Below are 15,182 nucleotides of genomic sequence, written 5' to 3'. Positions count from 1 at the left end.
CTGGTGTATTTCCAATGACAAGCTAATGTTAAATGTCAATAGAAGATATGTAATCTTCTATTGACATGGTTTACACTAGTAAATCACTACAAATTCACATTGGCCCTTGTATTTTCTTCCAAATTTATACAACCAAATAAAATATGTACATACAAATATTGTTATTGAAAACAATGTGATGGTATAATTCTTAACAACATGTTGCCAGAACTATTTTTCTACAAAAAAAAAATTAATAAATTTTAGAAATATTTTCTTAAAATATTTATTTTTCTTAAATCTGTTTTGAAAATTTCTATATTAATAAAATATTATTATTATAGATCAACACTTTAAATAAAAAACATTATTTTTTCTTAGCAACATGTTGCTAGATATTTTCTTTCTAATATGTGAATACATTTTCATTTATGTTAGCAAACTTTTGAGCAATAGAATTAGCTTGGACTCCAAAATCAATTATTACTTCCGATCAAGTGAAACACCGTGTCGTTCAATTCAAGTATTTTATTAACAATAATCTGATAAGTATAAATTCAAAGATAAAAATGGTTTCAAAGGAACTGAAGGTTCAATTTAACGAAAGCATAAAAAGGAATTAGCAACATCTGCAATATTTTAACGAAACTAATCATCTAATGTCAAAATACAAAACATAGATTTAGAACATTGCTTGTACAGAGTTGTTAGCATTTGAGTTGTATTAGGGTTGCAACAATTTTTTCAACAATTTATACTAACAAAGTACCTCTAAATGTTGTTATAAATAAAAACATAAAGTTTAGTTTATTGGAAACATGTTGCTAGAAATATTTTCCTAAAAGGAGTTTAATATTTTCCAAACTTATTAAAGAATGCATTAAAATTTTTTTATTTATTCCTTTAGTAACATTTTGTTAGCAGACAATAAAATTATTATAAATCAACATTTTTAATAAAACAATAATTATTTCCTATCAACATGTTGCTAGAGTTATTTTCTTCCATTAGAGACATTCACCAATTAGATTATATCATTTTAGACAGGAGCCAAAAGTATGTCACCGGGCACCATCAGATCGGTTTCCTCTTCATAATTCTGTAAATGATTTGTAATTGTTTAGCAAAATGCCAATAGATACCTCTAAAAAATGTTCTAAAGACTTTAGAAAAGGTGGTTAGAAAAGTGACAACTAAACCGCAAAGAGTTAAGCTTTGGATATTATAATCCCAATATTAACTTTAAGAAGTCATATTAAAGTTGTAGGGCATTTTATACGCAGTCTCACTTTGTGTTTAGAAATGTTTGGTTGCTTATTTAAAATCTTCTTAACATCTTTGTCTTTGAGTTCATCGAATTTTGTTTCGACCTTTCGAGGTTTCCTCTCAATCGTTGTTATGTGCTTATTAAACTTTGAAAAAGCTTTGAAAGAAATTATTTTAAAAAATGTGTGATACCCTTTTTTCCGGGCAACACGAGTGTTTAATAACAAATTAAAATTGGTTGGAAGATGTGTTCAGCTTTGAGAATAATAGTTAATATTAAAAATGAAATATTTTCGCATGCATTTAAACTTATATATAGCTTTAAGGATTTGAAAAGAACATTTTATATCAAACATGAAAATACATCATTTATTAGACATTATTTCCTCAAATCATCCTCAAATTGTATTGAAATTTAAAAGGTTAAAAAACATTTTCAAAACTCCAATTTAAAATTTGACAAAATATTGTTAACCAAATTGTATAAATTAAGGAATTTCAACTTAGGATGATTAGTCAATACCTAAATTTGAATAAAGCAATTTAGAATACTGTAATACATATGTATGTATTATAGCAAAAATTGTTGTCATTTTTCGAAAAAATACAGCGAATTTAGCTGACGCTTAATATTGATGAAATGTTCTAGATTTAAAAACTAAATATCGCACTGGTTCCTTTGAAGAGTCAAATCAAAATTTAAAAAATTTCAGTAGAGGCAAAAGATTAGAGAAAATGATGTAAGATTTTTACAGTGGGTCGATTTCTTGCAAAAAGTGAAAATTGAAAAATTTTGAGTTGACTCTCTTCAGAGGAACCAGAGCGATATATTAGCAAATTATGAATATTTTTAATTATGGCTAAAATTTTCATCAGCATTTCACTTTTATACCAAGTGTGACATTATTCCGAACCCTACTCCATTGAATTCAAAAAAAAAGTAAAACAAAAAAACACCCTAGAAAATATATTTTGTTATTGTGTCACCCGTATGTTTAAATAGAAAGTAAGTTCCCTGTGTAGGTATAAAGGAAATACAAAATAAATAACAAATAGCCCTTGAAATTTCCAAATTTACTATCGAATTCCGTTTTGGAAATCAAACTATTAAATTAAAACAAACAAAATCAAAATACCATTAAACCCCACACCAAAAATCGCCCAATTTTCGTTTTTTTTATATAATTTTTAGCCTTGTATGAGTATATTTTCGCCTCAACTTACAATTCGCGTATTTTATGAGTCAACATTTTGTTGTTTACCTCCCATTAAATTGTTGCTCACTTTAGAATACAATTTTAAAAACGTTTTTCTTCACCAATTTGTATTTGTTTGTTCTTTTGTTAACACATTCATACATAATACGTACACTGTGTGTCCATTTAAAAGTGCAGGGTGGTGTCCATGGTGTTGGGTGGTTGTAGCTGTTTTCTTTTTTCCATAGTTGTCCATTAAGTGCTTAATGAGAAACAATGAGCAACAAACAGCAACAACAACAAAAAGGAAAACATTAAAGTAACAAATACATTTGACAATTTAGAGCATACTTTGTGGGGAAGACGTCATCGTTGTCGTGTCAATTAAAGACAACAACAACAAAAATTCCAATTCCATTAAATATCCACAGAACACAGCAAAAACTCAGTGCACAGAGAAATATTAGGGGGAGAGTTAAAGTGCAGTTTAAAGGTTTTGAAAATTATATGAAAAATTATAAAGTTGACGTTACATTTTGTGAGATATTACAAGATATACATACATATATTCAATAGAGCGGAAATTAGAAAAATAATTACACTCAAACCTCATTTTATGCGATTAATTCGTTTCGCAAAAAGTCGCATAATTCAAATTCGCATAAAAAAAAACACTAGCTCCATACAAAAACCACTAATTGGTTTTTCATTTAAAAAAAATCGCATAAATCCAAATTAAAGAAATAAAACTCATACAAAAACGCATATAAAAAATCAACAAAAATTTTATTAATTCACTAAAGTAATAAAAAAATAAAGCAAAAGAAAGAAAACAATGAATAAATAACACGAATTTCAAATAATGATTAAAATATATACATTTCTAAAAAATAAAAATTATATTACAAAGCAATTGAACTAGGATTTATAAATCAGAATCAGAATTGCTAAAAAATTCTAAAACGCTTGCATCACTAGATGTAAATGATATATTATTATCATCTGGAATATCATCATCTCCATCAATAGAAATATGTTCAATATGTTCAGGCGAAGAATTTTCAGGAGCTGTATTTTTTTCTTTAATTTGGAAATATTTTGTCACTAATGTTTGTGATTTCTTTTTTAATAGTTGTTTATACAACTCTTGGTATCCTGAAAAAAGATCGCCAAGTCCGCGTTGGAGCTTTATTGCTCTCTCCGTATCGGGGTCAATATTAAGAATTTCGTTTTCTAGAATAGCCACTTTGTTAAGAATTTGAAAAATTTTTTGGGAAGTAAGAGGTTCTACAGTTTCCTCAACATTATTTTCGCACGGATTTTCTTCAATATTGGTTGTTAAATTAATAATGTCTTCATCAGACAATGGTTCTTCTACAAGTAGTTCTTCTAAGTCCTGATTGTTAAGTGAATCAAATCCTTCACCTCCAATTTGATGAGCTAGGCTTAAAATTTCATTTGTTAAAGCAGATATTTCATTTTCATGACCGTTTCCAACGCAATTTGGCCATACTGCTTTCCAGCATGCATTAAGTGTTTTCGGCTTTATTTCTGATATGGCGGAAGCAACCTGAAGTATACAATCAAAAATAGAAAATTTCTTCCAAGCTTCGTTTAAAGTTAAGTCTTCCTTTTCAATTTTATTCAAAATGACTTTGTATGTGTTTTTAATGTAATGTTTTTTAAATGTAGAGATAATTCCCTGGTCCTGAGGCTGAAGAATGCTGGTAGTATTGGGGGGCAAAAATTCAATTCGAATGTTCGGATGTTCCAAATGAGGATGTCCAGGTGCGTTGTCTACAAGAAGCAAAATTTTGAATTCAATGTCCTTTTTTTTTGCATAAGATTCAACTTCAGGTACAAAACATTTGTAGAACCATTCAGAAAATATGGCGGATGTTACCCAAGCCTTATGGTTTGCCATCCAGTGAACAGGCAAACATTTTAAATCTTTGCCAATAAGAGCTCGTGGTTTTAAAAATTTATTTATAGCTAGCGGTTTTAACATTTTGTCTCCCGAAGCGTTGCTACATAGTAAAAGGGTTAATCTTTCTTTACTTGCTTTAAAACCTCTTGCTTGTTTTTCTAATTTTGCAATATACGTCCTACTTGGCATTTTTTTCCAAAAAAGGCCTGTCTCGTCAGCATTGAAAACTTGCTCTGGACTGTACCCTCCACTTTCAATAATGTTTTTAAATTGCTCGGGATAATTTGCGCAGGCCTCCTCATCGGCTGATGCTGATTCACCTCTAATCTGCACATTGTGTAGATTTGTTCTTTTTAAGAATAGTGTCAGCCAACCATTGCTTGCACCAAATTTGGAAGTAGAAGCCTCTGTCAGTTTTATTTTTTCATAAAATACTAAAGCCTTTTCTTTTATCATGTACCCACTGATTGGTACTCTTTTCCTTGTTAAATCATCAATCCAAAGGGCGATGCAAGATTCCATTTTTTCAATTGTCGTATCTCTGGAATAAAATGTATTTTTGGATGATAACTTTGTTCCACAAATGACCGACTTTCTGATGCTCTCTTCATTTTTTTTAATCGATCTTATTGTTGACTCCCCCAATTTGTATTCCTTCCCCAGCGCAGTGCATTTCGCTCCTTTTGATAAACGATCCAAAATTTCGATTTTTTTCTCTAATGAGATCGTTTGCCTCTTTTTATTTTTCTCCATAACTATAAATATCTAAAAAAAGGTTGCAATTTTTACCATAAAAACGCTCTTTGTATTTTTTTTATAAACTTACATTGCTCAAATAATAAATAAAATCCAATTTGTTTTATTAATTTTCAGTTATATAAAAATATCACTTCTTTAAATATATGTATAATATTTTTCGTATTAAAAACGGTATTTCCCCACAAATATATATAAAAAACAGAGTTCTAAGTTCAAAATAGTTTTTCTAGCGCCGGCGCGTAATTTTTTCAGTGTTGCCATTTCACATAGAAATTGTAATGACTAAAATAAAAAAAAAATAATTGTGAATTTAAAAACCGCATAAATTCAAATTCGCATAAAAAAAAATCGCATAAAACGAGGTTTGAGTGTACTCAAACAACTATTAAATTATCACCACTTAGGTTTTTAACAAGTCCGTCTTTGATCAGGTCTTTGAGTGGGGAGTTTCCGATCTTTGTATATTTATCTATGTATGTTCAAAACGTCAATATTTAAATCTCAAAATATATAAACAACAGAATAAGTTTGCAAAAAAGGTTTTAATTTTTTTAAAAGGGTAATTTCTTAATTGAAAAATACTGGTAAATTTTTTGAAATTCTAAATCCATAACATTTTTTTAAATGTTTCTCATTACATTTAATTAATGCCCTAAAAGGTATAAAATAACATTTTATTTTCACAAACAAGTACCTACCTAATGTATGATAGAATACCCGTATATTTAAACACAGAATAAAATAAAAAAAACAACTAATATCTAATTGTATCAATGAAACTTTTGTGGTCAAAAGTCACAATACATGATTGGATCTCTTAATTGAATTTTAAAAATAGAACGAAGCGTGTTTTCATGTTCTACATAATAGCCACTATTGGATGTTATTTAATACAATTTGATTTTACAATGTGACCTCGTCTGCTTCAATTCCACTTACCTTAATTGTGGCTTTACTTAGACTTATAGCACCGCGACAACCAAAGTCTGATTCCGATTCCGATTTGTAATAGGATAATGTGCCATCTTTAAGAACAATATAGCGCGGTTGCCAGCCATAAATATAATTAGTCCATTTGCTTAGATAACCACGTAACTCCACGGTGCTATTATCAATGAACTCCAAATCGGACTCTTCGCTTTGCGAGGCGGAATCATTGACCACAACGGTATTGTTCGATTCAGCAATGGTAACTTGAGGTGTTGCTGTGGGCGCCACTTGGGGTGGGGCTATTTCGCCACCATTTAATTGTTTAATGTATTCCATTATTATTTGTTGTGATTGTTTATTTGTTTGTTTATGAATTTAGCAAACACACCATAAAAATTTTCACAACTTAAGTTTTCTTTGCTCAGACACATACACACTACTCTAACACATAAGCGTATTGTAATATATAAATGACGGACAACGGACTGAGCAATGGTCTACTTCTTTTTATGACTCTGGCACAGAAGTTGGAAAACTGAAGTTTATACCAACAAAAAAAAACAAGCTAGAACACATTCACGGCCACGTAATTTGCTGGCTTTTTTCGTATCTTTAGTTATTATACTCCACCATATAGTACAATTAATAATAAATATTATTACAAATTTGTTATCTTAACTTGTTGTGTATTGTTTGTTGTTGTTGTTAACGTTTTAAATATAAATTAAAACAAATACAAAAATAAAACAAAAAACCTAATCTTTAATTTATATTTCTGATATTTGCTGCTTATCCATCCACCGGTGGTTTACTTGGGACCACTTTCTTAATCATACACACATTCTGAATTTTATGATTAAAACAGACAGAATTGTATTAAATTGAAAATTAAAAAACACAATCACAAAGAAATAAAAATTTCTTTATTTTTTTCTGTATTTTCAAGTTGTTGGACGGCCTTGTATTTATTTTTGATTTCTTATTTATTCTACTTCACTTGAAACACTTTTAAATTGTATTATGCAAATTTATTTTAATTAAAAACAATTTTTAATAATTAATTTTTATTATTTTATTTGTTTCTTTCACTTCTTTCGTCTCGCAATGTTGTCACTATTTTCCCAACAACTTTATTTATGGCAATAATTTTTGTTTTTGTTATTTTTTCTTCTTGTCCACTTCTGCAAAATGACATCGAATAGAAGAAAGAAGAAAAAAAATATTCTAACATGACACTGTAATCAGCTGACTGTCGTCTGCTGTGGTGTAAATAAAGAAAAAAGTACCGTTTTGTGGTGAATTACATGGACAGAGTTGCATTTGCTGAAGAAAGGGAAATTTTCGTTTTATTTGAATTAATAAGTTATTGACTGAATATTTAATTCAGTAATATTAGGTTGATTTGAATGGGTTTTCAAATGTTTGTACATATTTATAATTTAAACAAATAGTTTACGAGATATTATCATGTCATCTTTTACTTGATTTTGCAAAAAAAAAATTCATCAAATTGTTAAAAAATTGTTTTTCCCAAAGGTTATAAATAATTAATTACTAATTCAATTTTCAAAATTAAATATTGTACATATTTTCATGACAATGCCATTGAAGCATTCAGCTTGAATTAATTCGTTGTCTTAATTCTTTCTTAATAGAATTAATAGAAAATATTTTAATTCTATTTGGATGAGGCTTGTATTCACAAAAATTTAATCATTTAAAGGTTGAATGAATTCTGTTATAAATTAATTCAATTATGAATTTATTCACCAATGAATGAATTCTACTGAAATAAACGTCTATTAATGAAGGTGGAGAATAAGTCTTGTGAATAAATTTAGGGAATGAATTACTGATATTTTTTAAATCTTAATTAAGATTTTAGAGAATTTATCTCAAATTGAATTAATTAATTCGAAGCTCAGATTTGTGTTATCGACTTAATTTGATTACATTTTTCTAGAACTCGATTTTTGTGAAAGCTCAGTTGATTTATTATAAAAAACTAAGATATTCCATAATGAATTTTAAATCATTTAATTCTGAAATTCGTTTAAAAATATTTCATTATTAGGTTTAAATATTTAAACAATAATTTCCGTTAACTTTAGTTTAAAAAAAATACATTTCTCATTAGATTCACTAATAGTTTTTAATTTTATTAATCACTACAATACAATAAATAAACAAATAAAAAGTTCTTCGTTTAATATTATTATTTACAATAAAAAAATAAATAGCAATAAATAAATATTAAAATAAATAAATTAACCAAAAATTACATAATTACAAATTTTTTTATTGTCTTATTGAACTAAAATATGACTTTCATAGAACACTCATTGCATTTACATAAAATCTACAACATTTACAACAAAAATAAATAATTTAATATATTAAATAAATAATTAATTAACTAAAACATATACGGTTTTTTCATAAATATAACAAAATAAATTCTTTTTTTTCAATATCATTCTTCGAGTATTATCTTTTAAAATATCAAGCATTATTTTACAAAATTTTACATGGAATATAGATTATTTCCTTTGGCATTTTGGAATTGTGTTCCATCTACTTCATTATCTAGAGAATTTTCCGTTTCGGTTATTTGTTGATCCAATATTTCAGCAGCTGATAATTTTTCGGGTAGTGTAGGTTTGGTAATTTCTTCCACCTCCTGTTCGTGATATTCGCCTTTAGGTGTTTCTCTGTAAATAAATATAAGGATTTATTAAATAATTTGAAATAATTTAAAAGAAATTTTAAACATATTTGTAATAGATTTTAATTAAAGTAATATTTAATAATACAATACATTCTGTTAAGCTATTTTATAATGGATTTAAATTAAAGAAAACTAGAATGATTAAATTACGAATTAATTCTATAAAGAATAAATTCTCAAAAAAATTAATTAAATATGTTTGAAGTACGAAGGAGTTAAGCCCATGAACTAATTCATTATTAATTTTTATAATGGAATGGATAATAGATAATAGTTGTGTTCGCGTATTTGATAATTTGTAATAATTTGTACAAATTATCACTGGACGTTACTGGATTCCGTTCGTTTACTTTTAAAAACTTGTAACGAGAGAGCAAGAGAGTGTTAAAAGTGATAGTTCGTAGATAGGGAACATGATATTTTTTACTGGACATTTTTTGTCCAGTAAAAAATATCAACATAATAAATATGTTTAAAACATATTGTTGCAAATGTAAACAAAACAAAAAAAGTTGAAAATTAACACAATTTACAAGTCTTGTAAATAAAGAAGTAAAATAACATAAAACAAACGTTTTAAATTGATTTATAATTTTTACAAATTGTTGTTCGCGTACTTTTTTTTGGATATTTTTTCAGATTGAGAGTAAATGTATTTTTACGCTCTAAATTAAAGTTACTGGATAATTTTTACTGGAAGGTACGCGAACACACTTAATATTTAAGGAGTGAGATCGAAAAATTCTTAACATACATATATGTTTATAAAAAAGAAACCACTAAACTTACAGCTTTAATTTTTTTTTTATTTGATTGAAATTATTATTACAATTTACAAAAAAAATTATTTTTATAGTTTTAATCACTAGTGATGAAATTTTGAACCTTTTTCGGAAACCCTTCCATTAACGTTTTTATAGTGCTTTCTGTCACTTTGCTCGAACATGTAGTCCATCTCCGTTTAAAATCTACCACACTTTTGGACACCTTTTTTGTACTCTTCAATTCTCTTTTAACAAGAGCCCAATATCTCTCCACTGGCCTTAGCTCCGGGCAGTTTGGAGGATTTGCCTCTCTTGGTACAAATACCACATTATTGTTCTTGTACCACTCAAGGGCTTGTTTGCCATAGTGACAGGATGCCAAGTCAGGCCAAAAATAAGTGGACACATTATGAAGTCTTATGAATGGAAGCAGCCTTTTTTGTAAACATTCCTTGATGTAAATTTCGGTATTTATAGAGCCCGTTGTAACAAATGAGTGGCTTCTTTTGCCGCAACTGCATATTGCTTGCCATACCAAGAACTTTCTGGGAAATTTTGTCTGCTTTTGGGTCCTAAACTTTTCTTCAACATTCCCTCGAGCATCAGCAACATAAAATTTTTGACCTGGAAGTTGCGAAAAATCTGCCAGAACATACGTTTCGTCATCCATTATGCAGCAAGAATATTTTTTTATAAAACTTGACTTCAATTTCCGTGCTCTGTTTTTGGCCTCTAAATTTTTAGTAGCGTTCCTGTCAGGAACTTTTTGAGCCTTGTATGTTTTTAAACCTGCATTAGCTTTAACTTTTCGTACCAAATAGTCCGAGCACTGAGCTAACCGGGCTGCTTTCCTACCGGATGTGTTGGGAGCTCTTTTGAAAATGCGTTCTATTTTTTTGGCTTTAGAAACATCATGTGGACCATTCCTTCTACCTGAACCAGGTTTTCTATCAACTGACAAGTTCTCCCGGTACTGTTTAATAACATTGGAAACAGTTTGACGGCAGACCTTTGTATGCTTGGCCAACTTTTTGTAAGACCAAGTTGGGTTTTGTTGAAAATATTTAATAATTTCAGTACGCACTTTTTTCTGGTCACTCATTTTAATCAGATTAACAAAAAAATTAATATAATTGACATTACACATAATAACTGACATGTTTTTCAAAGGTAACTTGATCAAAAAAAAATTCAAATAATACTTGGGTTAAAAAATGTAATGAAAAACGTGTGTTAAGAATTTTTCGATCTCACTCCTTAATTTGATTTTAAAAATTTAATTGAGAATTAATTCTTTCGAATCTTTGTTTTACATTACCTGTATTTATGATTCTGTAAGACCTTAAATACACTTCGGGGACATTCTTTGTGGTATGGAAAACATTCACCTGGTGCCGTACGACCTTCTCCAATTTCTTGAGCCGTCACATATTCTGGTATCAGATCCGAAAATGGTGATCTTGTTACACTGCAAGTAATTAATTTGTTAAAGAATTAATTCAATACGCTTGAAAGAATTAAAATAGTAAGGTGTGAAATGGTTAAGAAATCAAACATAATTTGACTTTGACAAATGTTTTCAACATGTCATTCCGTTTGTAATTTCTACATTTTTCATTTGCGACCCCGACATAGTATATATATTCTGGATCGTTACATACATGATTCATACGTCAATATATCGGCAATACTCCTGACTCGGTTGCTATTTAAAATCGAAATGGCTGAGATATAAGGAAAAAACCAGGAGAACCTCGATTTTTGACCTAGTTTTTATATACAGTGAGCCGCAAAAGTGAGTATACACCAAAAATTATTGGATATTTTTTAAGATAATGAAAATTCTAAAATTTATCCATGATTAAAATTTTAAAGTTTCGGTTTGATAGAGATTGGCTTGAATAATATCTTTGGTTGTGAAAAATATAGATTTAAGTCGGACTATAATGATTTTCATGATCTTAAAAAATCAAAAAATTCGCTGCTGTTTACTCACTTTTGAGGCTCACTGTATATGTATCTGGATTACTAAGCCATTAATATAGACAGTATGGATATCCAATCATAAATATTTCTAAGACCCTTTCAACGGCTTATATAAGGCCAAAGTAATTCGGAACAAAATTGGTAAAAATATTTTTTACACCGAATTTTTTTTTCACAAAAAAATTTTTTTGTTATCAAATTTTTTTAAATAAAATGTTTTTCGCCAACAAATAAAAAAAAAAACAAAATTTTTAAAGTATAATTTGGTGAAGGGTATATAAGATTCGGCACAGCCTAATATAGCCCTCTTACTTGTTTTTAATTAATTTGAAGACAATTTCTTGCCTAAATTCTTTTAAATGTCAGCTAAGCTTTCTTTTGCTAGGAAAGATTTGGTTTAAAATTAGTTCTTAAAATCGATTGAAATTCATCACATTTAAATTGATCAATCATCACACACCTGATTTAATCTATTTGACTTTCCACATTTCAAACTTACGTCAAAAACAATTTAGCCATTTCACCAAACACACCATAGTGATCTATTTTTCTCGAATGCACCTCACAAATGGTGCGCAACAGACAGGCCTTGCCATTCATGCCGAACGTAGAGAGGAAATCTTCAACAACACCATATAAAATTACTCTAGAAAATAACAAAAAAATAAAATAAAAAAGAATTGTAGCAATATAATCGATTACAGTTTTTTTACATCATGATTTAAAGCCAAACGTTACATACCTTTCACCGCCATGGAAAATGTGCTTAAAACGTTCTGGCAATAGAGGCAATACCGGTTGATCCTCATGCACATGTTCCTTGATATTGAAATTAGAATTTCTGGGTTGTCTGTACAACTTTTGTTGTTCGCTTAGATCACGTTTTCTTTTAAAGTGCAAATATTTGGTCATGTAGTTGCCCAACATTTCACCAGCCGAATGGCCAAATGAACGTGAAAAGATGGGAGGCAAATCACCCAAAGGATTTTGATTGTCGGTCAAACCCAGTTTATCGAAATCAACTGAAATAGCATTAAATACAATTAGCTATCACTTTTACTAACTTTAATTACATTACTACCACTCACTTGTTACGGGAAAACTGATGGACATGTTTGAGAAGAAACCCTCCGGGGGATGTCTGACCAGGGGTAAAGCTATGGTGGGGGTAAATGTTAATGTGGTGCCTGGCGGCAAAGCCAAACGTCCATCGTCTGTTATCCATACCAAACGTTTTCTGCGTGAATGTGGCTGCTGCGAATCTGTATCAATGAATTCTTCATGTTCTATTTCATCTGCCAGTGAGTTGACATGTGTTGTTTCCGAATTTGTGGCAGCATCTGTGGCAGCTGTATTTGTGGTACATGTTGTGTGTGCTAACAACACCGTAAATGCTATTAAAAATAAAACTATTTTTGAGGTGTTTTCTAAGCACAGCCACGTTAAAGTCATGTTTTATATTATTTGTTTCTGGAAATAGAAAATAAGAGGAGATGAATCACATGAATTATTTAAACTAGAAACTTGTTACATATTATGATTTTTTTTAACCAAACTGAAGTTTAATTGTTCTAAAAATTCTATTTAAGTAATTTTATTTCATCTAATTTCAAGTTTTTTTTTTTTGCTGTGTTTACAAAAATCCTGGTTATTGCTAAACTAGTTGGTTTGCTTTAATACTGTTGGCAAATATTTTAGAATGCATTGGAATAATTTTATAAGAATATTTCTTCTATTAGTAAATCAAAGATCAAATAAACAGCACTAAATACATAAGAGAAAGAAAATAAAACATGGAAATATGTTGACTAACAAATTGGGATTAAATATATTTTATTATTAGAGCTGGTTTTTAATTTGAAGATCAATTGCCAATTAATCAGATTAGTTAATCTAAAAATAAATCTAATCTAACGTTAACACAATGTCAGAAAATGTCACATTTTATTTTCAAAACAGTGAGTAATTTATGAAGAAAAAAAGAAAACTATTGTTACATGTGTGAGTGTTAAGAAAATTAATTGGAAAAATTCCAAAAACTTAAATTAAAATAAAAAATTTACTCAAATAATAACTTCATCAGCACTGGATTTATCCATTTTTTAATGTTTCCACACACAATGTTTTCCATCACCTGTGAATACGAAAATTAACCTGCTAATATTGTCTGCTGTTACTAACAAATAAACCAAAGTATTCAACGATCTAAAATACAGTTAATATAAAGTACATTTATTTGATTCCTTCTCTTTTCAAACTGTTCTATAATAACCGCTATAACCTTCATTATTTAAACAAATATTATAAAGATCATAATAAATAGAGTTTTTCACGAAAAATTTTCAATGCCGAAATTCTCGCACAATTTCCCGGGAATTATTTTCCTAATAGATGCTTAAAGCTCCAAAAGAAGATGTTTCATACAACAAACCAGATTTAACCCAAATAGACAAATAACAAGTTCATTATTCAAATTATTTCAAAAACTCGTGAATGTCACAGAATTCTTGTCCGATCGAAAGTGGAATTATTTTAGTATTTTGCTTTTTCACATTGGGGTTTCTTCAAGTTTTAATTAACATCTTTACTTAATTTTTGATTTAATAAGCAAAGCATTCCCAATTCTAAATTAAAAAATATTTATTTTTTGCGAATTGAAGCCATTCTGATACAAATGTCAAATGGTGACAGGTTTGTATACACTCAGGTCTCGTTTTATGCGGTTTTTAAATAATTTTCCCAGTTCCAGAAAAAGAGAATTAATTTGCCTTTTCAGGGGCGTTTAGGTTAGAAATAAATGGTCTTATAGTATGGAGTTCAGATCTGTCGAATTGGCTATATTTAATTAGTTTTTTTTTTGACGAATCACCATGGACGAATATAGCGTTGAACACCTGCAAATGATAAAATTGTTTTATCAGAATGGGTGTTCTGGTCGGGTCTCATAGACAGTCCAATAACCGATTGCTTGTAAACAAATAAAAAATAGTTACTTCCTAAAGTGCAGTACAAAATAAACGTTTAAAGTGGCTACTCTCTAGTTTACTTAGAGACACTAATGTGACAACAGTTTAATGTAAACAGTTTGAGAATTATATCAACACAATTTATAAAAAAATAGTTTGAACGAACTACTCATAAAAAAATTCAACTAACATTAAGTGTCTCTTAGTAATCAAGAGTGTAGTCAATACACTCTTGATTACTAAGAGACACTTAAGTGACAATTGTCTTCACGCTAGATTACATGGGATGTATAAAGTAAGCAATGGACTTCTATCTGCACTACAAAGAACGTGTCAAATGGCCCATAATATATCAATTGGATTCAGCCAAGAGGTCAGACATTAGTGGCAATTACGGTCTATAAGGGATACATTGAATAATTGCTTAACTGCTGGGTTATCATTCGAAGTTACAAACATCATTTAAAATGTGTATGTATGATTGTGTAGGGTATTAGTAAGGATGTATGTAGGTCAGTTAAAAACTTTTAAATGATTTTCAAAAGCATATATGTCAAATACATATGTTAATTTAATCAACAGTTGTGCAAAAAAAATCAAAAACAAGTTTTTAACAGAAGCCAATTATTAGTTTTGTTGTTGTTGTTTTTTATTTAGAATGAAAGAAAATTATATTTGCTG

General features: G+C 28.9%; 3 protein-coding genes across 3 annotated transcripts in view; all 3 read right to left on the bottom strand.

Annotated features, from left to right (window-relative positions):
• cert (ceramide transfer protein) overlaps positions 1-6,827 on the bottom strand; it is a 34,314-nt gene extending 27,487 nt beyond the window's left edge. The window contains exon 1 of the mRNA XM_065503901.1: positions 6,067-6,827. Coding sequence (XP_065359973.1) covers positions 6,067-6,393 — 327 coding nt within the window. The 5' untranslated portion in view covers positions 6,394-6,827. The remainder of the gene's footprint in view (positions 1-6,066) is intronic.
• On the bottom strand, positions 3,209-5,453 carry LOC135953880 (tigger transposable element-derived protein 1-like). Its single transcript, XM_065503902.1, has one exon. The coding sequence runs from the start codon at positions 5,119-5,121 to the stop codon at positions 3,367-3,369; it is 1,755 nt and encodes a 584-aa protein (XP_065359974.1). The 5' UTR covers positions 5,122-5,453; the 3' UTR covers positions 3,209-3,366.
• Positions 6,828-8,183: 1,356 nt separating the features above from the next.
• Positions 8,184-12,987, bottom strand: LOC135954782 (uncharacterized). The gene is made up of 5 exons (XM_065505014.1): positions 12,624-12,987; positions 12,278-12,557; positions 12,035-12,181; positions 10,868-11,017; positions 8,184-8,768 (listed from the first exon to the last, which is right to left on the bottom strand). The coding sequence occupies exons 1-5, from the start codon at positions 12,985-12,987 to the stop codon at positions 8,582-8,584; spliced, it is 1,128 nt and encodes a 375-aa protein (XP_065361086.1). The 3' UTR covers positions 8,184-8,581.
• Between the last annotated feature and the right edge of the window lie 2,195 nt (positions 12,988-15,182).

The sequence above is a fragment of the Calliphora vicina genome, chromosome 3, assembly GCF_958450345.1.
Source record: "Calliphora vicina chromosome 3, idCalVici1.1, whole genome shotgun sequence".
Lineage (NCBI taxonomy): Eukaryota > Metazoa > Arthropoda > Insecta > Diptera > Calliphoridae > Calliphora > Calliphora vicina.
This window is presented reverse-complemented; position numbering and strand designations above follow the sequence as displayed.

What these genes read in the sequence shown, in the direction of transcription:
- LOC135953880 (XM_065503902.1), bottom strand. Translation starts at nt 5,121, where the DNA reads ATGGAGAAAAATAAAAAGAGGCAAACGATCTCATTAGAGAAAAAAATC.
- LOC135954782 (XM_065505014.1), bottom strand. Translation starts at nt 12,987, where the DNA reads ATGACTTTAACGTGGCTGTGCTTAGAAAACACCTCAAAAATAGTTTTA. An exon ending in CATCAGTTTTCCCGTAACAA is followed by an intron (nt 12,558 to 12,623) that starts GTGAGTGGTAGT and finishes ATGCTATTTCAG; the next exon opens with TTGATTTCGATAAACTGGGT. An exon ending in ATGGCTAAATTGTTTTTGAC is followed by an intron (nt 11,018 to 12,034) that starts GTAAGTTTGAAA and finishes AATTACTTGCAG; the next exon opens with TGTAACAAGATCACCATTTT.